Genomic DNA, 25,784 nt, shown 5'->3' on the forward strand with positions numbered 1-25,784 from the left:
ACACATTACTTGCCATTGTTTTATGACATGTAAAAATGTCAATTCCTTTTAAATACGTAATGTTAGCAGTTTATGGTTATGCTTCATTAAAAATTAAAGAGAGCCCATTAGTCTTGCTAGCAAGCTGCATTAAAAGCTACATGTGACAAACTGCTTCCTTGTTCCTAAGAAAGTGATAAGATGGGCCCCTACATGGCAGATTCCAGGAAATGGGGGTAGTGGTGGAAAGCAGAGACATGAGATACTCTTACCTAACAGGAATCCCGTATATGGGCTCCCTGTTTCCATGAGAAATACTGTAGCTGTCACTGACCCTATTAAACTATTACTGTACAACCCAGGATCTCTCTGAGATCCACTGGTGCTGATTTAACTGTTCACATAAGAATCATTTCAAATGGCAATTATGTCCGTTTAGTGCAGTGGGGGGCTCACACATACACATACACACACACACACACACACACACACACACACACACACACACACACACACACACACACACACACACACACACACACACACACACACACACACACACACACACACACACACACACACACACACACACACACACATATATATGAGAAAAAATGCTCCCGAGGTTCACAGCACCTTCACTCAGCCAACGTATGATGTAAAAAACTTTATTAGTAACCAGTATTGGCTGAGTGAAGGTGCTGTGAACCTCGGGAGCATTTTTTCTCTTCTACTTGTGACGTCACATCCGGTTGGAGCACGCAGACGCCATCCACAGCGGGATCCCTCCATTGCAGAGTCTCCGGATCAAGCTGTGAGCTGTTAACAGGGACGGCTTTTCCTAGGGACCTCCACGCGGTACACAGGGGAGACAGGTGAGGTTTTATGGTAGCCGGGCTGTGATTTACTAGGGGGCGCCCCCCTGGGAGGTGTCCCCGTGTACCTCTACCGGTGTTCCAATACCCCACTCCCCATGTTAGTATCGGAGGTACCCCATATTCATATTTATACCTATATTACTAAATAATGGGCGTCCAACCTTCTTTCTTAAAACGCACTCCATAGTGCCTGGCTAGTGGCCTCGATATTTGGGGGTCATACCCTAGTTTTTTTCTATATATATATATATATATATATATATATATATATATATATATATATATATATATATATATATATATATATATATATACACATATACACATATACACATATATACACATATATACACATATATACACATATATACACATATACACACATATATACACATATATACACATATACACATATATACACATATACACATATACACATATACACATATACACACACACACACACACACACACACATATATATATAGCTGCGTATTGCGAGAGGCTCTATTGTGAACCGGAATGTCAATATGAATCAATACATTTTTCAGTTTTTTCTATAAAGATCTGTTTGTTACCTGCTTGATGGTATCTATAATACGCACACATAGTGGCGAGAGTTTGTGAATGCCTTAGGTTTTTTCACATATTTCAAACCTAAAATTTTATTAAATCTTAATCCAAGTCCTAATAATAAATAAAGATAACATGATCGAACAAATTCCACAAAAACATGATACTTTTTAAACATGTATTTATCCACTAATGATTCAACATTCAATATCCATGTGTGAAAAAGTCTGTGAACCTTAAGATTCAGTACCTGGTGACACCCACTTGAGCAGCAATGATTTCAAATAAGGATTTCGTGTAACTGCTGGTCTGTCTCTCATATCGGTTTTGAAGAATTTGGGCCCATCCCTCCTTACAGAACTGTTTCAACTCAGTGACATTTGAGGGCTTCCTTGCATGGCCAGCTCTCCATGTCCTGCCATAACATTTTGATGGGGATTTAGGTGTGGACTTTGACAGCCATTCTAAAACGCGGAATTTCTTCTCCTGCAGCCATTCTTTTGTAGATCTGCTTGTATGTTTAGGATTATTGTGTTGCTGCATGATCCACTTTCACTTCAGTTCACGAACGGATTGCCTGACTTTCTCTTCTAGAATCTTCTGATACAATGCAGAATTCATGGATGTCAATGATGGCACGCCGTCCAGGTCCTGAGGCGGCAAAGCAGCCCCAAACCATTGCAATGGCACCATCATGCTTGATGGTTGGGATGAGGTTGTTCTGTTAAAACACCGTTTTGGTTTTTGCCAAAAATAATGTTTCTCATTGGGGCCTAAAAGTTCTACCTTTGACTCTTCTGTCCAGAGAATATTGTTCCGACATCTTGTGGATCATCTATGTGCTCTTGGCGAACTTCAGACGGACAGCAATGTTCTTTTTAGAGAGCAGTGGTTTCCTTCTCGCTATCCTTCCATGATCACCGTTCTTGTTCAGTTTTTTTTTCTGATCGTTGTCAAGAACACTCACATTAGCCATGGCAAGAGTGGCCTACGGATCCTTGGATGTTACTCTGGGGTTCTTTGTGAGTTCCTGGATAATTTGTTGGTTTGTTCTTGGAGAGATTTTGGTAGGACGACCCCTCCTGGGTAGAGTGACTCTGATCTTGAACTTTCTCCATTTGTAGACTATCGGTATGACAGTGGATTGGTGTAGCCCAAATCCATAGAAATTGTTTCGTAACCCTTTCTAGACTGATGAGCATCAACAACTGCTTTTCTGAGATCCTCAGATTTCTTTTGATCATGGCATGACGTCTTTCCACACACCTTTTTTGGTGAAGACCAAACTCACAAAGTTTCTGATCTTTACCTGATCTACCTAATTATTTAAACACCTAATTCTAATTATCCCCTTTAATTTAGCTGATAAAAGCAGGGTTTCACTTACTTTTGCACATTCCCTGACTCTTAATTACTCCTTGTTTTGTCTAATTCATATATCAGTTTGTTTCTGTTATGCCGGTGCTGCCCGCAGACCAGACCCGTCCCCTGTGCCGAAGGGGGAAGTAGGGATACACGCACCTGCAGCAAAGGGACCGAGTCCGGAGTGTGGTGTTAAGCGTTGCCAGGCCAGATATAAGTAATATAGACGATACTTGCCGGTACCGGGTATAGGAGTAGAATAGTGATTGCCTTGCCGAGGTCAGGGAGCGTAGAGATGAGGAAGGTTGAAGTCCAAGCCGTGATCGTGGGATGCCAGAGAATACGTAGTACAATGAGAGCCGAAGTCGAGAGCCAAAGGGGGGAGTCGTACGAGCCGTGTCAAAACCTGTAGTAACCGAGAGTACACCAAACACTTCCATACAGAGAATATGTCGAGCGATGAGTGAGGGCTCAGAGATGCTAGATAAGGCTGGGCTGACCAATCAGGGATGGAGGCGGGTCAGGAGGACTGCAGGGAGCCTCTCAGGATAAGTGGGGCTGATACAACCCAGGTGAGCACTGGTAGCACTCTGATTACACCCGTGCGATATACGGGGCGAAGCCTCATAGCAGGAGTGGAAGTAGGAGAGTGGATGCTGGGCGTGCGCTCAGTAAGCTGCGTGTGCACGCGACCAGCGTTGGAGGAGGACACACGTGTGCGTGCGGGACAGAGGACCCGCGCCTGGCACTGTGGAGGAGGAGGAGGAGCGTTGGGGCCGCCGAGGGGAAGGGCCCTGCGGCGACGGAGGATTCGACGGCCCGTGGAGGCAGGTAAGCGGAGGTTGCGCTGCGCGCCCTGAGTCTCTCTGAGGGTAGTCTGTGTGTTGCGCGGACGGCGCTGAGAAATCAGATTTCTAACAGTTTCAAAAGACATGGAATTGGTTAACATAAACACCATTGGATATTTAAGAAAAGACTGGTTTTGATTCAAGAAGTTTATCATGGAAAAAATCTGGAATTTCCGTAATTATCATTGGGGTTCACAAACTTATTCTCACCCTTGTATATCAACATAGAAAGCCATCTGTGTCATGTTTAAGAAACCTGTATTAGTCACAGAAGAACTGTGCATCCGGGTTGGTTAATGTCACAACACTGATTTAATACTGTTACTTTACCCGTATTAAGCCCTGCCTATTTAATATTAGCGTTGCTTCTTTTTCAGTGGTCATCATAAAACATTGGAGTAGGGTAACCATTACCCGATATCCAAGTCTTTCATGACTCCTGTTTAGTTCATAGTAATTATATGGAATTAAATGGAATAACCAAAGGAATTAAAAGGTCCTCTTTTTCTAACATATTATTGCAGCTTCCACTTTGTAGATAGGCTGTTTTCATCAATCTCCAGTAGTGTTGAATTGGTATATACCAGAATTACATTGTTGGGAGTATTGCAAGAGAATAGAAGCGGCTGTACGTATTGTTATAAAGTAGCTTGATTTAATGATGAATACAAGGGAAGTAACTAATGGCCATAATATTGATTTCCAAGTACAAACGGGCAAAAATGATGAGCGCTTTTGAGACGAGGAATGAAGAGATAAAAAATGTTTTTATAAGCGTTAGATGGTTTTGACAAGATAAAGGTTTGCTTAGGAGAGCAATAATATAAGAGAACATGGCAAACCTCTGCAGTATCCTCAATGTAGAATTAAATCACAATTTTATTCAAGAATCAGCAAAATAGTAAAAATACCTTGACATAATAAACCACAGAAATATTTTTAAAAATAAATGAACCTACTGAGAAAATAATTCCAATATTCAAGAACAAAAGCAATACAATAAAAAAAATACTAAAGCAATAGAAAAAACGAATGTGTATACTGACCGGGCAGAGTGAGTTATTCTGGCACTGGAGCGTTTCCTGCCCTTTGTCATCAGCACTCTACCGTAGGAGGAGATCGATTAAACATCCAAGAAAATACTTTTATTAGAGGACGAACTTCTCTGGGAAGACTGATCGACATCCAGCAGACTCATACGAGATGCAGCGATGCGTGCGTGGATTACATCTCGGGGAGATGCACAGAGCAGAGGGGAAAGCAGTATTCCATTTCTTCAAGGTTGTACTTGATGCAAAGTGAGATGTATGACCGGATTCTGGAATCAGTAAGATTCGCTGCCTGCATGTTTGGTCTTTAGCAGCATTTGCGGTGGTATACGTGCATGTATGGCTTATTTTTTAATGTATTAATGATTGTATTGTTTGAATGTTCAATGAATCTTCCTCGGCTAGGGTGCTGCCATAGTGATTGCATCTTAAAGGACTAAAAGAATTTACTCTGAGGCCACTTATGGTAAAAGATTGTTTTATTGGTACTTTAAAGTACTGTGTAGATGTTATGGCCTGAGCCTTAGGAATGTTTTGACCACTGTGAAGATGATGGCGTCATATGCATTGTTTAAACGATGTCGCTGGGAGCACAGATTTTAATGCACATGGTTTAAAACCTAATTGAATGTGGATTCTTCCTTTATGGTATAGTGTTCTCAAGTGGAGCTAGCTCAGACGTCACGTTAATGTACTGCTCAACATAAGAGACTGACTGAAGAAAAAGATGGAGTTGGCAGCGTGCTGTGGTTAGCTGTGTAAAAACCTTTGTGGCATCCATAAACACTGCAGCACTTACTTTTTCAGGACTTTAAAGTAATAATTATACTTTAGACTCCTATGCATGCCATGGTTAGAATCCAGATCTTAAACGGACAGTTTCAACTTGCATCAAAGTGACCGCATGGTGGTGATATGTTAAATATAGGTGTTTAAAAAAATATATATATATATATATATATATACATTTAAAAAAAAAAAAATATATATATATATATATATATATATATACATTTAAAAAAATATATATAGATATATCTATATATATATATATATATATCCAATAAAGAATATCACTTGTGAGCATTACCCTTGAAGATTAGTGAATACTCTTCTTTCTTTGTAGCCCAGTAAGTCTATTTACTTTTATTGCAGCTAGTGAGGCTTGGGAACGGCATATACAGTAGGGGATTTTTCAATACTGACGGTTCGTCACTCCCGCCGGTAAACCCCCATTCAAGTCAATGGGAGTTTCCCTGCGCTAGCGCCAAACCAGCATTATAGCATTTTATTGAATATGCACCATGGTGTATTGCAGACTGGTGGCAAATTAGTTAATTCCAGTCCATTTAACATCACTAACGCCTATTTACTGGAAAAGCGTTGTGTAAAGCCTTCCATAGTCACTGAAATAACATAAATAACCAAGAGCCTAAACCGTCTACACAGGAAATAATATTTAGTGAATCAGACTTGGTTGCACAAGTTCTGACTCTTGGAATAACAAGCAGACTCCATGTCAAAGCTATTAATAAACAAAGATACGGGTTATTAACATCACACATATTTGCGTAAATCACTGATAAGCTCCTAATACATGTGATTTTTCTGAATGCTTTATTCATTCATGCCTTTAATTGTCAAAGTCATGAGATGCAGCTTTGCATAATGGCATTTTTACATAACATGTTTGTCCATTTCTGAGTACAGTATAACCAAAAAAAAGCTGTGTGTGCTGTGCACGCGCATAGTAAGTGAAACTTCTTTGACTTTTGTCACAGAAATTGTATTTGTGTTGGTGATGTTTTAATTAAAAATCAAAATACAATCTCAATGACAAAACGCAAATAAATTTGACTTAGAATGCGCGTGCTCGGCACACATCCCCTGTATTAGCTATTTGCACTAAGTGTGAATTCCGCGTGTGACAGTGTGCGTGTGACTGAGAGTGTGCGTGTGACTGAGAGTGTGCGTGTGACTGAGAGTGTGCGTGTGACTGAGAGTGTGCGTGTGACTGAGAGTGTGCGTGTGACTGAGAGTGTGCGTGTGACTGAGAGTGTGCGTGTGACTGAGAGTGTGCGTGTGACTGAGAGTGTGCGTGTGACTGAGAGTGTGCCTGAGTGTGACTGAGAGTGTGCCTGAGTGTGACTGAGAGTGTGCCTGAGTGTGACTGAGAGTGTGCCTGAGTGTGCCTGAGTGTGACTGAGAGTGTGCCTGAGTGTGACTGAGAGTGTGCCTGAGTGTGACTGTGAGTGTGACTGAGTGTGCGTGTGAGTGTGACTGAGTGTGCGTGTGAGTGTGACTGAGTGTGCGTGTGAGTGTGACTGAGTGTGCGTGTGAGTGTGACTGAGTGTGCGTGTGAGTGTGACTGAGTGTGCGTGTGAGTGTGACTGAGTGTACGTGTGACTGTGAGTGTGTGTGGGGGTCTGGGGGGGTCAGTGTGTGTGGGGGTCTGGGGGGGTCAGTCAGTGTGTGTGGGGGTCTGGGGGGGTCAGTCAGTGTGTGTGGGTGTCTGGGGGGGTCAGTCAGTGTGTTTGGGGGTCTGGGGTGGTCAGTCAGTGTGTGTGGGTCTCTGGGGGGTCAGTCAGTGTGTGTGGGGGTCTGGGGTGGTCAGTCAGTGTGTGTGTGGGGGTCTGGGGGGGTCAGTCAGTGTGTGTGGGGGTCTGGGGGGGTCAGTCAGTGTGTGTGGGGGTCTGGGGGGGTCAGTCAGTGTGTGGGGGGGTCCGGGGGGGTCAGTCAGTGTGTGGGGGGGTCAGTCAGTGTGTGGGGGGGTCTGTCAGTGTGTGGGGGGTCCGGGGGGGTCCGTCAGTGTGTGGGGGGTCCGGGGGGGGGGTCCGCGAGGGTTGCGCCCGGGTTTTTGTACCACCGCTTCCTGGGGGGCCCGAAAACGCCCGCGCCACTGGAGGGCTGAATGGCGCCGCTGCCAGCCGCTTCTGCGCATGCGCGGCATGGCAGCGGTAGTGGAAGTTAGGCGGGCCCATGTGTGGGCTGGGAGGGAGGTCCCATTCGGGTTAGGAAAGGGTGGGGGGGGGGGGCTGTCCCGGTCGGGCGGTCTCTGCTGTCCAGGGCAGCAGACGGGGAATGGCAACACATGTCAACAGCCGTGGCAGCGGGCGGGGAACGGCGCCGCTGCCAACCGCTTCTGCGCATGTGTGGCTTTCCTCCAGTCCCCATGATTACTGAGCATGCGCGGCTTGGCAGCGGATGTGCGGGGGGAATGGCGGCCGTTAGGAGCGGCGCCGGCGGCTATCGCCGCCGCCGCATATGTCATCAGCCATGTGGGGGGAGCAGCGGCCGTTAGGAGCGGCGCCGGCGGCTATCGCCGCCGCATCTGATTTGTGGAGCGGGTGTGATGTCAGTGTTGGGGTCGGGCTGAGCCAGAACACAGCCCGGCCTCAACTGCCAGCACTGACGTCACATCCGTTTCATTTCTGTCTCCACAATTCTTTTTTGCCCCAGTTCGAATGAGGTGCCACTAAGGAAGTTTCACTTCAAAAAGAAGAAAAAGCATTTGCCCTGAAATAGATAATTTTTAAAGCTACGTGTTAATTAAACATTTCTTTCCCTTTGCTTTACAAGCATGGACACAGGGCGGATTGCCGGGAAACATGGCAAATGGTCGGCGTTGTGTGTGTATAGTGTAAGGGGGGGCTTCATGGCGGTTAAAGACGCTCTACGCTCTTCCCCACAACAATTAAACCGATTGCCCCGGGAGAGCGCGGGGTCTCTAAGTGTCTTTTACCGGAGGGGCATGTCCTCCTGCACCGTCGAGTTGTCATGGTGACCTGACATCACATGGTGTTTCATTACCATGGTGATGTTGCCAGGACAACATGACGTCATGGCAGGACCGCCGGTAAGACGGATATCACCCGGGCCGATATCAGTCTCCAGGGCCACCGACAGATTTCCCGGGGTCCCGGACTAGAGCTTTGCCCGCGCGCCACCCCCCCCCCCCCCCCCCCCCCCACCCCTCTCTGTCTCTCTCTTCCCCCCTCTCTTCCTCACTTCCCCCTCTCTCTCTTACACCTCCTTTCTCTCCCCCCACCCCTGTTATCACTCAATCCTGCTCCCTCATTCCACCCCTCCTCACACTCATTTCCCCTTCCTACCCTGGCCACACACACACACACAATACCCTTTCCCAAGTACAGACACCACTACCCCTCCAAATACAGACACCTCTTCCTCCCCCCCACCCCCCAAAAAAAATGTACACCCCCCAGATGCAAACACACCCCCACTACCCCACCTAGTACCCTCCCAGATGCAATTATCCTCCCACAAATACATTTACCTCTGGTTGACGCCAGGCCCCAGCTCTCCCCAGCTGCTCTGCCTGCCTCTCTCTCCTGCCGGTAGCTGGGCCTGACTTCCGGGTGCACTCAGCTTGCGGGGGAGAGAGAGGGCCGGCGTGGGAAGAGGAGGCAGCAGCTAGGAAGAGCCGGGACCTGGCTCTGGCAACCAGAGGCCTGTCAGCTGGATGTAGAAGGCCAGGCTCAACTTCCAGCGCCAGCAGGGCCCCCCAAAGCCACCGGCCCCGGGACACCTGTCCCAGCTCTTCCCCCTCTTCAACTGCCCTGTCTGACTCCAATCCACCCCTGAATGGACATATACAGATATATATATTTATTACAATTTATTATCAAATGTTATCTCTAAACTTGCTACGAAACACGGAGAGGTCCTCGTCCTCCTCTTTACCTGCTGTCTGTTGCAGAACCCACGGTCTCTTTGCTGTTTTTACCACCTCCTCGTTTTAACTGCCAGTATCTAATAGACATGCGGATAGAGTGGCATACACACAGATATATCAATATTTCACCATTATTGTTTGCAAGTTGTTTTTGCTTTTCTCTATTATTATTTTTTTCATTATTTATTTTATACCTTCCATTTATTCAATACATTATTTTACACAAATGTGTTCCTTGTTTTAGTTATCCAGTAGGTTCTACAACACGTAATAATCCTTACAATTAGTGCCACTTTTCTCTTTTTTGATCAATTAAAAAAATGTTTTCTTCAACCTAGGGCCCATGGACCAAATCAAGCCCCCAAAGTGCCTTCGTATGGTCCTTGAACACTGTTCCTGCTCATTTCATTACAGTTGCTCAAGCAGCCAAGTGCAGTTTTTTATACTCAAACTCTCTTTTAAAGCAGTATTTCATTCAAAATTCTATGTTTTTTTTTTTTTTTTTTAAATAAGTTGTGTATAGGGTTACCAGGTGGCTGCTCCAAAAATACTGGACACAATTGTGAAAGGTGCAACGCTTTGAGACACACACCCCTCTCACCGCTGCTCCACGCGGTCTCCTCCTCTCCTTGGCCCCACCCCCAGGCTCCTGACACCACCACCTTATTGGCTGCATTACCCATCAGCAGCCAATCAGGATGGAGGACGCTGCCCCGCCTCTAAGTCCAGAGAGGTAATACCGGTATACAAATACATGTCCAGTATTACCTCTAATATTTTACTGGACACAGTGTCCAAATACAGGACAGTCCGGTTCAATACTGGACTCCTGGCAACCCTTGTGTAGTATTAGATACAGCAGGGCCCCGGGTATACGGCGGGTTTCGTTCGAGGGGCCCGCCGTATAGTGAAAATCGCTGGAAAGCGGATCCGGCGATCTTCAGTTCTGTGCATGCACAGAACGGCGATTTTGCTGTTCTGCGCATGCGCGGCCTATGGTCTGCGCGCGCAAACTACGGTATGCGTGCGCAGACAGCGGTCTGCGCATGCGCACTGGGCGCAACCGCCCGTTCTATGCATGCGCGACTGAGGATCAAAGATGGCGGCCCCCTTCTCTGTGCCTGCGGATCGCCGTAAAGCGAACCGCCGAGAAGCGGGGCCCTGCTGTAGTACTGAATGTTTTATGTATTGAGCTTCCTTGGGCTGCTATAGAAAAAATGAAAGCCTAAATGGGCAGTGTATCACTGACCGAGCACTGCATTTAGGCTTTCATTTTTCCTCTACCCTAGGAGGTGTTACTCAGAGCACCCAATTAGGGTTTAATTTGCTTTTTAGGAAGCATATCCCGTGTAGGGATCACACTGGTTGTCCTACTTGTAGGGAGTTTATTCCACAGGGTGTAAGGGAAGTACCTCTGATTGTTTGGATCTCTGGGAACGGGCTTGAAGAAGAGGCTCACCCCCCGAAACATTGTCCGCCTTATTCCCCTGCACCCCTCTTTCCTTCCCTTTCCCCTACCCTTCCCCCCCTTTTCATCCCTTCCCTCGTGTTGCTTACCATTATAGCTTTGGTTCGCGCGCAACCAAAGAGGAGGGTGGGACTGAGGCGGGAAGCTTCAGGGCTCTGCCCGCTCCTGCTCTCCTTGACGTCTCGGGGGGGGGGGGGGGGGCAGTTAATGTGTGAAAACGAATCCTCTGTCACAGGATAATGTTAATCCAGGGCAGTTTTTGGACAATCAGACATTATTTAATTTGGCCCCAAATATGTTGCCAGTTTGTCTGCATACTCAGTACATCAACAGTGTATATATTTGTTTAAACGGCAGATTTAATAAACAAATAGCCTATTCATTTTTATTAAGTGTATTCCAGAAATACTTTCTGTATGTTGGCCAAAAATGCTTCACTCTAGCTCTTGTACAAAATAGTTTTTCTAGTAGTTCCCATAACTGAAGTAGATTATTCCATCTATTAGGTTTCTACGGTGGCAAAACAGAGATTGCTATATAATCCTTAATCACCTGGCTGTTGTATAAGTAAAGTAGCCTGATCATAGTTATCAGAGTTAACAGGCAACTGAATGCCTTGATTTAATCATCACTGTACATCCTTACCATGAATGTTTACATAAGATTTATTTGTATTCATTGAAGGCTTAGAACTAACATGATTATGACACTTCCCAAAGAAATGGCTAAAGAAGATCTGTCTGCTTAGAAAATAAATGTGCTACGGATTCTGTTACTCCTTAATTCCCATAAGGATTAGGAAACAATTGATGGGAAATATCCCCTGAAATGTTGTATCTTGAACAAAACCAACAATGGGAATCGCTTTGGTACACAACACACAATCAACCTGTGGAGCTCATTAATACTACATTATGATGGTTTTAGGAGAAGATTAGATCTACTAAATGTGTACTCCCGCATAGGACCAGATTGCGCTAATAGCAGACGTGTCGAATAGGTTAAAAACTAGGTGGGTGGTGTCTTAATGTAAAGAGAAAATACTCTTGATTTCCCTAGAAATATGTGATCACCCTTAAACTAACAATTTAACGTTGCTTGTTTCCTGTGTAAAATGAATGTTTACCCTTAGTCAGGATCTGCTGAACACATGCATATCAGATAATTGTTTGTGTGACGAATGATGGCATCATAATTACTTTACCAACAAAGCACAAAACTAATGAAACAATTGACCTGTTTTGAGAGTTGACAAACTGTTTCATCACCAAAGTACATTAGTTTATTGAAAAATAAGTATACTTTTTTTTAATGAGGTTTTTAATCTGCTACATTTAACTGATGAAATATGCCACTGTCTTTCTTTTTTTTTTTTTTTTTTTTCCCTTTTCCCCCTTTCCCCCTTTGCCCCTTTCCCCCTGGCAGGCACTGTCCATATAAAGTGGCATTGCACATTTGTAATGCCAAGCCACAAAGTGAACACGCTTCATTGTATAGCAAAATGTTACATACGTGTAACAGTTTAAGGGGATTATTCTATATTCTTATTCTAGCAGCCAATCAGGCCACTTTTGGACAAAATTCCCCATTGACCAAGTCTTTCCCAACCTGTGTGCCCAGGAGACTTACTAGGCGGGGCTTAAAGTGACCGGAGGGGAATAGGGACAGGGAGACGCACAAAGTAGCAGAAAAAACGAAGATTGAGTGACAAATTGACAGAAAAGTAGGTTCTACAGAGTGATAGAGAAAATGGCAGCTTTCCTGCATAAGCAAGGCAAATAATATATTCCATTACATAGTATTAGCAATATTTTAAATTCGCGTTTTGGGGTTCCAAACTCTAAATATTGAATATATTCCTCTGTATAATTAATACAGAACAGGGGCCCAAAGGCAAAAAAAAATGGTTTTAAGAAGGCGCAGTTTAAAAAGATTGGGAACCCTTATTATCTACAGTGCCATTGGATCTCTGCGTCATGTGATCGCTTCTGAAGAAACTGTTGTAGAGCCCCCTCCACTTCCAGCTTCAATTGGGCTTGCTGGTCAGAGAGGCCAGTCCAATCCACCCCTAGAAAACGAGCAAGTGGCCATAACGTACCAGGTACATCATAAGGGCGCATGGGAGCCAACGCTGTACCAGGTACGTCAGGGGGCTGTAAAGGTTAAAGCTGCAATCCTTGCTATTTTATTGTTTGGTAAATGTATACAGGCATACCCCGCTTTAAGGACACTCACTTTAAGTACACTCGCGAGTAAGTACATATCGCCCAATAGGCAAACGGCAGCTCACGCATGCGCCTGTCAGCACGTCCTGAACAGCAATACCGGCTCCCTACCTGTACCGAAGCTGTGCGCAAGCGGGGAGACTATAGAGCCTATTACACATGCATTATTTACATCAGTTATGCACGTATATAACGATTGCAGTACAGTACATGCATCGATAAGTGGGAAAAGGTAGTGCTTCACTTTAAGTACATTTTCGCTTTACGTACATGCTCCGGTCCCATTGCGTACGTTAATGCGGGATATGCCTGTATTGTAGCTAATTTAAAATCAGGAAGCCTCTGAGCTGTGCTACAGGGACCAACGGTTCCTTAGATATTCAAATTCCCCAAATTCTTGTTCCAGACAAGCAATGTATCCTCTGAGGTCAGCCTCACTCTGACGTCCAACAAAAATCTGGGACATGGTGAGATGACGTTGCAGCTTCTGATTAGGTGATCCCTGCTGAGGAAAATGACAATATCTCTGCAATCATGGGGGTCCACCAGACTTTGAGTGCTGGTGTTCAGTTTCCGGAGGACCCCTTGATTTATGTAAAGGGGGAAAAAACAATGCTTGGTTAGGGGGGGGGGGGGAAGATGAATTGCTGCTTTAACCCTTTCAGTGCCCCATTATGTACTGTACCCTTAATGTCATGAGAGCCGCAACTTGAATGTACAGGTTAGATCACGTTCACCACTCCATTGGAACGCGATCAGAACAGAAGAGAAGTATGCTCCAGTTCCATTCACATCCTGGATCAAGTGATCATGTGGTTGAGATCTGAAAGACATCCGGCGCTCAAAGGGTAAACATGTCACCAGTACTGCCATTAGCACACTTTTGGTCTAAGGTGGGAATGCCCCTTTAAATGAAAAGGAATTGTGATTGAAGGACAGCTAAATGTTTGTTAGAAAGCTGCTCTTTAGCTGTATTATGGGTATCCATTAATGCTGAATATGTGGCGATACTTGACATCCTTCAGAGAGAGTGGAGATTAGTACCACTTAAAAATGTGTAATAACAGTGCCTTTATATCACGAACTATAAAATCCTTTGTGATTGTGATTTTAAAGGTGAGAAGTCTAATATAAGTGACGCTATTATTAAAGTTGCATTCACAGAATGGCTGAACAATGTCATTCTGTTCAGTGTTGTGAGAGCAACCACAGAAACCTTATTTGTGTGTGATGATGGAGAAGATGTCTAGAGATGGCAGTGACACGTCCAAGTCTTTAAAAATATATATATTTATATATTAACCCTTTAACTGTTAAAAACAGGCATCATCTTCAAATACCTTGCTTACAAACATTTTTTTTTTATTCTGCCTACAATAAAAAAAAAATTTTTTAAATCAAACAAACCCAAATGAAACATTTGCCAACCTGTTTTTGAAGGAAATGGGACTTATTCCCTTCTCTCTACTAAATGAGAATCGGATCTATTACTGGATCAATAATCTGCCTATTAAAATTATTTCATTATTCTTTGTTTTACAAAGATATACCAGATAACGTTCTATCTTTGTCTCAAGAGACCTTAGACAGTTCACTGCCCCTACAGTAAATAATGATTTCCTTTGGAGCCCATGAAGTTTTCTCTTCTCAATAAGTAACCCAGTGGTAATTTCCCAGCAGTTGAGGTGAAAATGCCTTTCTCCTCCCCACATGATCTTTCATCGCCCCCTGGTTACTGTATATCTGTACATGCTAATCATGTCCCTCCTCATCTGCCTCTCTTTTTCTAAAGAGAACCATTCTAATTTGGATACTCTATCTTGGAAGCAAGACCTTCTTCTGTTATTGCACCTTGAATCTGCACTTGATGTCATTGTAATATTATGGGCCTGGAATAGTACTCCGTGTTTTTTGTGTGGTAACAATAGCCGCCAATTTCTCTTATGGGAAATAATGGCTCTGAAGCTTTGTTATATAAATTATCATGAGAAATGAAGAAAAAACAAGCTGTTATAGGGATAATTTAGAATATCTGGGGTTTTGAATATTTTGCCAAGTACAGTACTTTGACAATAGTGTCTGTGACTTGTGCTGCACCTTTTTAATCAGGTGTTCTATACAAATAAGTAAAATGGTATTTAATGAGACTTGTTTGTCTGAAAGGTGGCTGAAGAGAGGAATCCTGCTTGTCCATGAGTTTACCATTTTAATACTGGGGGGGGGGGGGGGGGAGAGAGCGTGCCAAAGCAGCCTTTCGAGACTTCCAAAGCAGCCTTTGGAGACTTCCAAAGCAGCCTTTCGAGACTTCCAAAGCAGCCTTTCGAGACTTCAAATGAATTTTCACTTTAAAAACAACCTGAACAGCTGCTTTGTTGTGTATAGCATTTACCCCTTTTAGAGTGGAGATCTTTTTTGGTATTCTTAAATAGAGCATACAAAAGAAACAAAATATAATTAAAAGTGGAATACCATAGTATGTACATTATAAAATAATAATCCTGGAAGAACGTTTAGTTGAAGCTATAATCTGGTTTACTACCAGAAAGACTGGATGGCAGCCATAGGTTTAATAGGCAAAATCTACTGAAGGTGTTTGATTCCCTTAAATAAGACCAGTATATGTATTTTGATATCATTTTACATTTAAAAAAATGTCCGTTGTTTTCAGAAGCATTAGCCTTAACAATGTTATGATTATAATTTTTTTGCCAGCCTATCCTTCAGGCCACAGTCCCCAAACATTGGGTTCAAGTTTTCAAACATGAACATTTACAATACATTATCAAGCATTAATCATTGTGTTTGTAACTTCTTAAACTATCACTACCAGGTATTAAGTGGCCCTGTGTGGGACTGCATCATTAAACATGTCTCAAAAGAATTAAGGTTTAGGATCATATTTACTAATCAATTCTATTGTATTGTATGTCTTTATTTATATAGCGCCATAAATATACATAGCGCTTCACAGTAGTAATACATGTTGTAATCCATATAAATAACAGGACATGGGAATAAGTGCTTCAGACATAAGCGTAACATTAAGGAGGAGTCCCTGCTCCGAGGAGCTTACAATCTAATTGGTAGGTAGGGGAACGTATAGAGACAGTAGGAGGGAATTCTAGTAAGTGCGTCTGCAGGGGGCCAAGCTTTATGTATCGTGTCCAAGATTATCCAGTGCTATTCATATGCTTCTTTAAGCAAATGTGTCTTAAGGTGGGTCTTAAAGGTGGATAGAGAGGGTGCTAGTCGGGTATTGAGGGGAAGGGCATTCCAGAGGTGCGGGGCAGTCAGTGAAAAAGGTTTAAGCCGGGAGAGGGTTTGAGATACAAAGGGGGTAGAAAGAAGACATCCTTGAGAAGAACGCAAGAGTCGGGATGCTGCATAGGGAGAAATTAGGGCTGAGATGTAAGGAGGGGCAGAAGAGTGTAAAGCTTTAAAAGTGGGGAGGAGAATAGAGTGTGAGATGCGGGATTTGATCGGAAGCCAGGAGAGGGATTTCGGCTGGGGAGACGCAGAGACAGATTTAGGAAAGAGTAGAGTGATTCTGGCAGCCGCGTTTAGGATAGATTGTAGGGGAGACAGGTGAGAGGCAGGGAGGCCGGACAGCAGGAGGTTACAGTAATCAAGACGGGAGAGAATGAGGGCCTTAGTCAGAGTTTTAGCAGACGAGTAACAGAGGAAAGGGCGTATCTTTGTTATATTGCGTAGGAAAAAGGGACAAGTTTTAGAAACGTTTTGAATGTGAGAGGAGCATGTGAGAGAGGAATAGAGTGTGACCCCAAGGCAGCGTGCTTGGGCTACTGGGTGGATGATCGTATTTCCAACAGTAATGTGGAAGGAGGTAGTAGGGCCAGGTTTAGGAGGAAGTATAAGGAGCTCTGTTTTTGCCATGTTGAGTTTCAGTCGGCGGAGGGCCATCCAGGATGATATTCCAGAGAGACATTCAGAAACTTTGGTCTGTATAGCAGGTGTAAGGTCAGGGGTTGAAAGGTAAATTTGTGTGTCGTCAGCATAGAGGTGATATTTAAACCCAAAAGATGTGATTAGGTCACCTAGAGAGAGTGTGTAAAGAGAAAAGAGTAGGGGTCCCAGGACAGAGCCCTGGGGTACCCCCACAGAGAGATCGATAGAGGAAGAGGGGGTGGTGTTGGCAAAAGAGACACTGAAAGTATACGACCCCTCCCAGCACGGCTTACTAAAAATTGTCCCTTAGTCTATTCAAGTGAATGGCTGTAAGGTATGTTATGGAATAGCAATTCTTTAAATCTACTCCCTTTTTTTTTTATTTTTCTAAAGCAAGATACTATGCTGCAACAGTGTTTTCCCCTTACTTGAGAATATTTAAGCTTCATTAATTTGAATGAGGCTTAAGACTTCCAGAGTAAGGGGAAGATGGCTACACAGCATAATAAATAGAAAGCTATGGGGGGGAGGTGGTTCTCCCAGATTCAGTATTGCTAAATTAGTCTGCGCTTTAAAGAAAGTGTGATTTCAAATCGGCGGCAGATAACCAATTCACAGGAATACTGTGTATTTTACTTGAATAGACCTATAGCACTGTTATAATCTGAAATTTGCTTTGTGTTGAATTATTTGCCAGCCTTCGCGTTCTTAGGCAGTAAGAATACAGTAACAAAAGCAATGTCGGCTATTCCATGGAGGGAAATGCAGGGAAATTACTTGATGCTGGTTACTGAACAGGAAGGGCCAATCAGAAGATGATGAATAACATTGCTGATGGGAAAACCTGTTACGTTTCATCGCTGTACTTTGATATATTTAGAATGAGACTGTGTGTAAACAGGTTGATATGGAATACGTTTCTTAGAGGGGATAGGAAAATATTTCTCGTTTTAAATAAGCTTCTAGATTTCTTCCAATATGGGTATCCTGTCTAGGTTAGCGAACCTGACTTATTTTTTTTCTTGTTGCTAAATTGCATCACAACCTACAACATATATGCTTCTCCAAGACAAATACAGTTCTAGGAACGTCTTGTCTTTAACGGTATCAAAGTTGTGCCTTTCACATCTCCCTCCTCTTTATTGTAATATTTCGGAGATAAGAGCTGCCCACAGCAGTGTATGGAGTTATTGGCATAGTTAGCACTGAGAACAGCTAATAGAAAAAGTTATTGTAATGGGCGACTGGTTCCTCTGGACATATGTCTATGTACAGGCAGTCCTCGGTTATCCAACGGAATCCGTTCTGGAAGTAGCGTTGGATAGTGAAACCGTTGTAAAGTGAGTCCCATGTTAATCAGTGGCGGTGAGATAACGCATTCAGGCGTCAGATAACGCATTCCGGTGTCGAAAAACGGCCCATAGGGAGGCATTGTAAAGCGTTGGATATGCTGTTCGTTGTAAAGTGAAATCCTCGTTGGATAACGAGGACTACCTATAACTATATAGCCCTTGACAAAGGTGAGGGGCACTAGTATTTTCCAGCAGGGTCCTAAGAATTGAAGCCTTTGCAAGGCCAGATGTATTATTTTAAATGTCCCTTGACTATGGAAAGGGAAAACAGGAACTAATATTAGGAAAACAAATAAGGTGAAATAACCTCATGATTATTGATTTTAAGGAGCGGAAGCTTCTCAATAATTACCGGTGCAAGGCGATAACTCCTGTCACCTTTGAAAGAATGACGTGCCCGTGGTCTTCGCGGATCACAAAACCTGATGATGTAAGCAGCATTATGAAAACTATTAGTTACAGTATATTGATAATTAACGTGTAAAACGGAGGGTAACCGTTACGAAACCGTAGGCTGTATGTGGGTTATCTTGAATGTGAGTGAAAGGGGAAACGAGCTCAAAAAATACTGTGAATATAAACAAAGGATACTAATAGTCCAGAATATAGATGTAGCAGATGTTGATGGGTGCAGCAGAGGGTATTAAGTGGGTTCTTCAACCACTGGAAATAGCGTTGAGTAGGAGGATCCAATGTGCACTCACATCCAGATGATATGAAACAAAGAAAAGAGGACACAATAGTGTAATTCTGTGTGTGATAGGTATGGGTAAAGATGGTAATGCACTCACATTTGGTAAGATAAAACAGGCATCTCGGTTAATCAGTTTAACCAAACTGTTGTTGGGGAACGTCTGATGTCAGGATGCTCCTTGTGGTATGTATGGTTTCTGACGGCAGGATACTCTCGATATGTTACAGACTCACAGGGGATATAGAGCAAAAAGAACACACACAGTGTAATACTGTATAAGCAGATATAATCTACAACTCTATAGTATATCCACTCACATTGTGTGTACTGATAGTACGCTTTTAGGTTGTTAAAGTAACCAGCTGTGAGTGCGCATTGGATCCTCCTACTCAACGCTATTTCCAGTGTTTGAAGAACATACTTAATACCCCATGCTGCACCCATCAACATCTGCTACATCTATATTCGGGACTATTAGTATCCTTTGTTTATATTCACAGTATTTTTTGTGCTCGTTTTCCCCTTTCACTCACATTCAAGATAACCCACATACAGCCTACGGTTTTGTAACGGATCCTCCTACTCAACGTTATCTTGAATGTGTTATAATTTCTATTTGGTGATTATTCACTCCTAAAAATGTGTTTTGATGGCATCTACCTTTCTCTTGGTATCTTCCGTTATCTGCATGTATTTGGTCATTGTTGGTCTCCAGTGGCTGCATAGGACGTGGTGAGCCAGTGTGATGTAGTATTCCAGGGACCGAGACTGTATATATGTACTTTAGATTGCTGTAACAGTAAAAAGTTATTATGAAGATGGATAAAAAGTATGTAGAAATTAAGGAAATGTCACTACAATAGGGAGAAGAATGTAGAAAATCTCTTTGGTTAATCAGAAATGTGTTTAATGAGAAGGTCGCTTGATTTGCCTGTATTTTTTTTCTCATCTCTCCTGATATACTCTACACTTGCTAAATTGTAGTGATGATCAGCATGGTAATGTTACGTGTAATTTGGGCCTTTGGTTTATATGCAACGAACATAAATATTTGAAGCAAACATATAAGGTACACCATAGAAATCAATGGAAATGGTGCCCTCGAAGAATATTCGAATATTTCATTTTTTGATGAGTCTAAATTGGGACAGTGAGTTATAAAAATGTACTTGACATGCAGTATAAAGCAGATGGGATCTAAGAAGAGTTCAGATCTGGTGAAAGATCCTGGCTATTCCTGATGGTCTGCCTTTTCTCAGTAGTTTCCCAAATGATAAGTAGTAAAGACAGAAAAACAGCAGGTTAGGAAGTGTGACTAATCATGTCCATGGAAGCAAAACAAACCTTGTTTCGGAAAGCCCCAGGGATCTTATCCCTTTAACTGCTGGTTGTCTTAACCCTTTCAGTGTCATGACCTGCTGTGCATTGCATTGCATAACATTCCTACCCCTCCTAGCTCTGAACAGGTTATCATCAGATAGATGCATCCTTAAGAACAATGCAGTTCACAGTAATGGAACGATACAATTAACCCAGCGTCTTGATTGTCTTATTGTATCAACATGACTCTAAAATGTCATCGTCTAGAACAGTAATTTGTGTATTTGCCAACAATGCTCATACTGTACCTGCCCAAGACTGATAGAAGCGCCATCATTTTTAGGGATGTACTATTCTTATTTAAATTATCTTCTTAATTCAAAATGTTCCATATAATTGAGAGGATAGGGTTTTGGTTGTAGGATGCTGATGTATTTAGTAACACGCAATTGGCACTTCTGCAAGAACAATAGTTCTATAGTAGTGTTTAATTGCTATAGTCAATGTGGATCTCGAGATCAGATGCATTTAGCAACCTCAAATACCTCTTAATAATAGCTAAGTTAAAGAGAATGTTTTGTACAAGATGGCTACTTATAACTTAATCCACGTGCAGTATTCAAACCCTTTAATTGCATTCAATTTTCAGTGGGCTTTTTTTACGTTTTAGGTGTGTGTGTGGTTGTTTTTAGGCATTAACTTCCTTTTGAGATTTTGGGCTCATTTAAACATCAGGCCATTATATAAGACTTCAATATATTTAAAAATAATTTTGGAAGATTTTGATGATAAATTTTAAGGTTTAAATACATCAAGAAAACTTAAAGCTGTATGTTCAAATTATTGTGGATGTCACTAATACACAGTGGAATAAAACACAGCAAACGCAATAGTCTCAAGTACATTTAATGCAGGCTTTCTACATTTTTTATTTATTTGACAGGATATGGTAATTTTTTAATAAAGATAACGAATCTGCTCATTTTTTTGCTTATCCTAATGTTAACAATGTCACTTAGGCCTACTTTAGATGACCATATGTAGTCTTGAAAATTAATTTATAAAAACCATCTTCGTTTTGGTTAATCTCTGAAGACATTGCCGTAAACTGCGGCACCGACTATTTTGTCTGACCTCGTACGTATTCATTTTTCACTCCATTTTTAATTCTCATGTAAATCTGTAATTCTTCATTAACCTTAACCGCTGTATGTCTGTCTTTATTTATAGCGCCATTAATGTACATAGCGCTTCACAGCAGTAATACACGTGACAATCATATAAATAATACAAATTATTACATATATACAGTGTTCGACAAACCTATACATTTGCTCGCCCCGGGCGAGTGGATTTAACCCCCGGGCGAGTAAATATTGGCCCAAGCTGCACACGTTTGGTACTAGGTGGCGAGTAGATTTTTTTTGTGTGGCGAGTAGATTTTTTGGTGATTTGTCAACCACTGCATATATATATATAGTGTAGGTACCTGCATTAACAGGTTGCCTTGACGTGGCATGCAGGCTTACAAACACTTTGGCCACAGGGTTTAACAAAATACCCTTTTTCATGAGAATATGATTTTATTTTAGCTTAATTGGTAGGCGCGCAGGAATCATTCTTTTTTTGTTTTTCTATATGTTAAGGCCTATCTTTTTACCTGCAGCAAACTTCTATATGGAGGAGCGCGGTATTATGTACAGTTTTCATTCATGTACATAGCGCTTCACAGCAGTAATACATGTGACAATCATATAAATAATACAAATAACAGATCATGGGAATAAGTGCTTCAGACATAAAAGTAACATTTCGGAAGAGGAGTCCCTGCTCCGAAGAGCGTATAATCTAATGAAAAATATAATTTCCATAATAGGAGATGGTATCTACATTAGTGCATAATCCTATTCCCTAATTGCTACTCCCCTAACAGTCATTACAGCCGTGTGCCAGTAATGATGCTAATCTCCTTTTTGCTACTTTAAAGCAGCTATCCCAGCTGCACGTTTTGTGTGTGTTTATGTACTGTACGCCCTATTTTGTCTATTTTCCGCCTCTGTTCCCAAGAAACTGACTGGTAAACGTGCTGGCATTTGTCTATTCCAGGGACAAGCCAAATGCCACTTTAAATCTCCAGCGGTCCTACTGAACCGCGTGACACGGAAAATTAAAAAACCCAGAAAGTAATGCAAGTACAGTACCTACAGTATACAGGCAAGGGTCTCAGGGACCAGGGGGTCCCCAGAGCTCAAAATAATGCAGTTCCTATTCTGAAAATGGATGGGGGGAGGGGGAGGGGTGCTTTAACCCCTTGAGTGCTTGAAGGGGGCTGCGTTACCCCCATGTGACCATGGCGGCCATTATACTGGAAACGGAAGAGGAGTCCTGCGTTCCAAGCTGAAAACCCCCTTCCCTGGGCGTGATGTAGCCACATAAGCCATGGGGCCCCTGAGCGCCAGACCCCATGAAGCAGTGACTGTCTTGGGACACTCCAAGAGTTAAAGTAAAAATGGAACAGACTGGAAATCCATAGGTTCCACTCCTTGCATTCAACTGCAGAATATGGCATTTTGCTTAAAAAAACAAAAAAAAAAGTGTACACTTTTTCGATCAATCGGCGCAATTAGTAAAATCATTTGCTTCTTTTCCTTGTTTGTTTTAATTAAAGCAACAATCCGGCTTAGCTAACCCCCCTTTTTTGTTACAGCAGCATGGGAGATGGGGGTCCTCTGAAGCTGAACCGGTCTAAATATAGTCATATATTATCAACACATTACTATATTATTTCAAATTGCCCTTCCCCTATTCCTGAAGAATGTTTTCTTTGACATTAACTTTTTTTTGAAGAGGGAACAATACTTTTATATACAGCTGGTTATTTTTATTTCATTTTCTTTCTTTTTTTGTGTCGTGGTTTTTAAACATTAACGAAATAATATTAAATGATTTTTTACATTAAAAGTCAACACCATCAATCAAAATGCCCCATTAAACTGTACCATAGTGATTGGCATTACTTTTTAATGAAGATTTATAGGCAGAAATACACCTGTAACAAATAAAAGTTTTTACAAAATAAATTATTTTATATATTTTTTTTATAGCAAAGTTGGGAAACGGAGTTCAGCTTCCCACCTCTGCTGGAAAAAGGGGAGGGGGGGTTTCATTTGGAATACTCCTTTAAATAGCGTTCAATATTGGGCAGAGGAAGTATTGGGGGTGAGTACTCTCCCTATATGATATTAAATGGTTGCATTTAGTTATTGCTGCCTTAGGCCACAATATATTAATGTCCTTTCTAGCATAGAAGAGGTTTCAGCAGAATGTGTATATTGTATTAAGATTTACAAAAGAAATGTCCTCTGATTAACCTTGCTCTGCTTTTACCTTCCTTAAATCCCCCCCCCCCCCCTTCCCCATTCCTGACGTCAGGAATTTTCCTATATACTGTACTTCATAAGCTTGCTTCTAAACATTGATGTATTTTTTTGATGATGACTCATTCACTGCTCATTATCTACCCACTGACATATATATGTCTAGTTTTCCTTGCTTAACCTCTTCAGGGCTAGCAGTTCCCACAGTGCATGTTTTTGCAGTACGTACAGGATGCTCGCAGCAGCCCTGAAGTGGTTAAGCGAGTCTTGCGTAGGGGGAGGCGGGGGAGGGAGACAGTTGATGAATGCAGAAGTACCACTGCTTCTGTTTGATTGGTTAACTCTCCTCTTATTGTGACCTGTCTAAAACAGCGGCGTGACTGCCAGAGCCCACATTCCCTCCTCCCCATTCAGTAAGCTCACATCTTGGGACTATTTCCGAGCATCCTAAGGATCAACACTTCACATTCATTGACTGGAGGTTTTTAAAGCTCACAGACATTGTGTCTTTTTAAATGGGACAAAAGAGAATCTGGCACATTTAATATAAGATGCACCTAATTTTGTTTTTCTAACGGGCTTCTGTTTTTGGATCAGTAGAAGCTCTTTAACAGTTTGTTGGCTTGCTAAATCTTCCCTATTTCTTTTAGTTCTTCATTGGGATCACTGATGGCATGTGTGTATCTATGTAGCAGTGATTTCCATTATTCATTCTCAGTATTACACTGGTGTATTTTTGGGGGGCTTATCACTTCAGTACATCAGTGTTAAGTCCCACAAGCTGGTCTTTTGTTATTTTTCTGAATATTTAAAATGCCATCAAGAGAGTCACACCGGGGTCTTAAAAATAGCAGATCTACAATACAAAGCCGAAAGCGTGAAGACCAACAGCAGGATCTGTTGGTAGCTGCCCTGGGAATGAAGTTGAGCTCTCAAAAGACATCTGTGACATTCTGGAAACCTCTGAAACTCTTTGCTTATTCACAGTTAACGTCACTCGTAAGAAGGGCAACGCTAAAGGAAAATGAACAGATTCCCAAGTATGAAAAAGTTCATAATTTTAAGGTAAGATTTGTTTTCCTCTATGTGCATGATGGGATTATTAACGCCATGTTGTTTATTCCCAATAAATCGGAAATGGACAGTTTTTTTTTAGTGCAAGAGTGGGCTATAACATCGCTCTGAAATATATTTTTATTTTAACTAGTACACGAAGGGTTAATGTTGCATTGGTTGTTTGGTATTGGAAGAACGTTTATCTGCTATTTAATATTTCCAAAAGTAACATCCATTGATTTATTTTTCTGTTACGTTTAAATGGCTGTAGAAAATAATAGGAGTTTTGCTTGATGTCTTGTGGTATCTTTGCCCCCATTTGAAACCCCCTTTGTGCATATTTTTATTGTGGTAATATTGAGTCATCTATTTAAATTCTCAAAATGAACATGCTACACTATATACTTAAGCATAGTATCACTGTACAGTTTGGCTCCTAAAGCTCTTCCTTAGAGAAAAAAATATACGGTTGAGATCTGCAGTGACTGAAATCTAGATTTTGTTTTTATGTATTGATTCCTTCATAGCTTTTTAACACCTTGTTATCATCACTAGGAGTTTTCTTCCCTACCATAACATTTTCTTTGTCAATGATTACAAAGTATTAGAAGTGGGTAAGGTTGTTTCAAAGTGACCATTTTTGGATAATCTATGTATCAAGGCAAAAGTGGAAGGAATAAAAAAAAAATGAACAAGATGCATCAAAGAAAACAAATTCTATTGATTTTAATGTGACTTTGTTCTTTGCATACTGTGCAGTTATTTTGCTCCATTTTTGCCTTGTTACATATCCCCTCCCCGTTCTGTCCTTTGAGCCTTTGGACTCCACGCAGAGTTAGTATGAATGCACAGCTAACCACCTAAAGCTGATAATCGCTGTATTACAGCATGCGCAGAACTGCCCAGACAAATACCAAATGTTTAAAGTTGCGACTGCATGCAGCTTTCAATACCTCATTATTTCCTACTCCCATAAATTAACCCCTCTGATGCCAGCATGAT

The 25,784-nt window shown here is 42.1% G+C and overlaps 1 protein-coding gene across 3 annotated transcripts in view; it reads left to right on the top strand.

Moving 5' to 3' along the window:
* The window catches only part of CHN1 (chimerin 1), a 130,328-nt gene that overhangs the window by 83,303 nt on the left and 21,241 nt on the right, over positions 1–25,784 (top strand). For all 3 annotated transcript variants that reach the window (XM_075609021.1, XM_075609022.1, XM_075609023.1), the window contains one exon: positions 24,714–24,791. In XM_075609021.1, the coding sequence (XP_075465136.1) occupies positions 24,714–24,791 (78 nt within the window). The remainder of the gene's footprint in view (positions 1–24,713; positions 24,792–25,784) is intronic.

The sequence above is a fragment of the Ascaphus truei genome, chromosome 7 (assembly GCF_040206685.1).
Source record: "Ascaphus truei isolate aAscTru1 chromosome 7, aAscTru1.hap1, whole genome shotgun sequence".
NCBI classification, from domain to species: domain Eukaryota; kingdom Metazoa; phylum Chordata; class Amphibia; order Anura; family Ascaphidae; genus Ascaphus; species Ascaphus truei.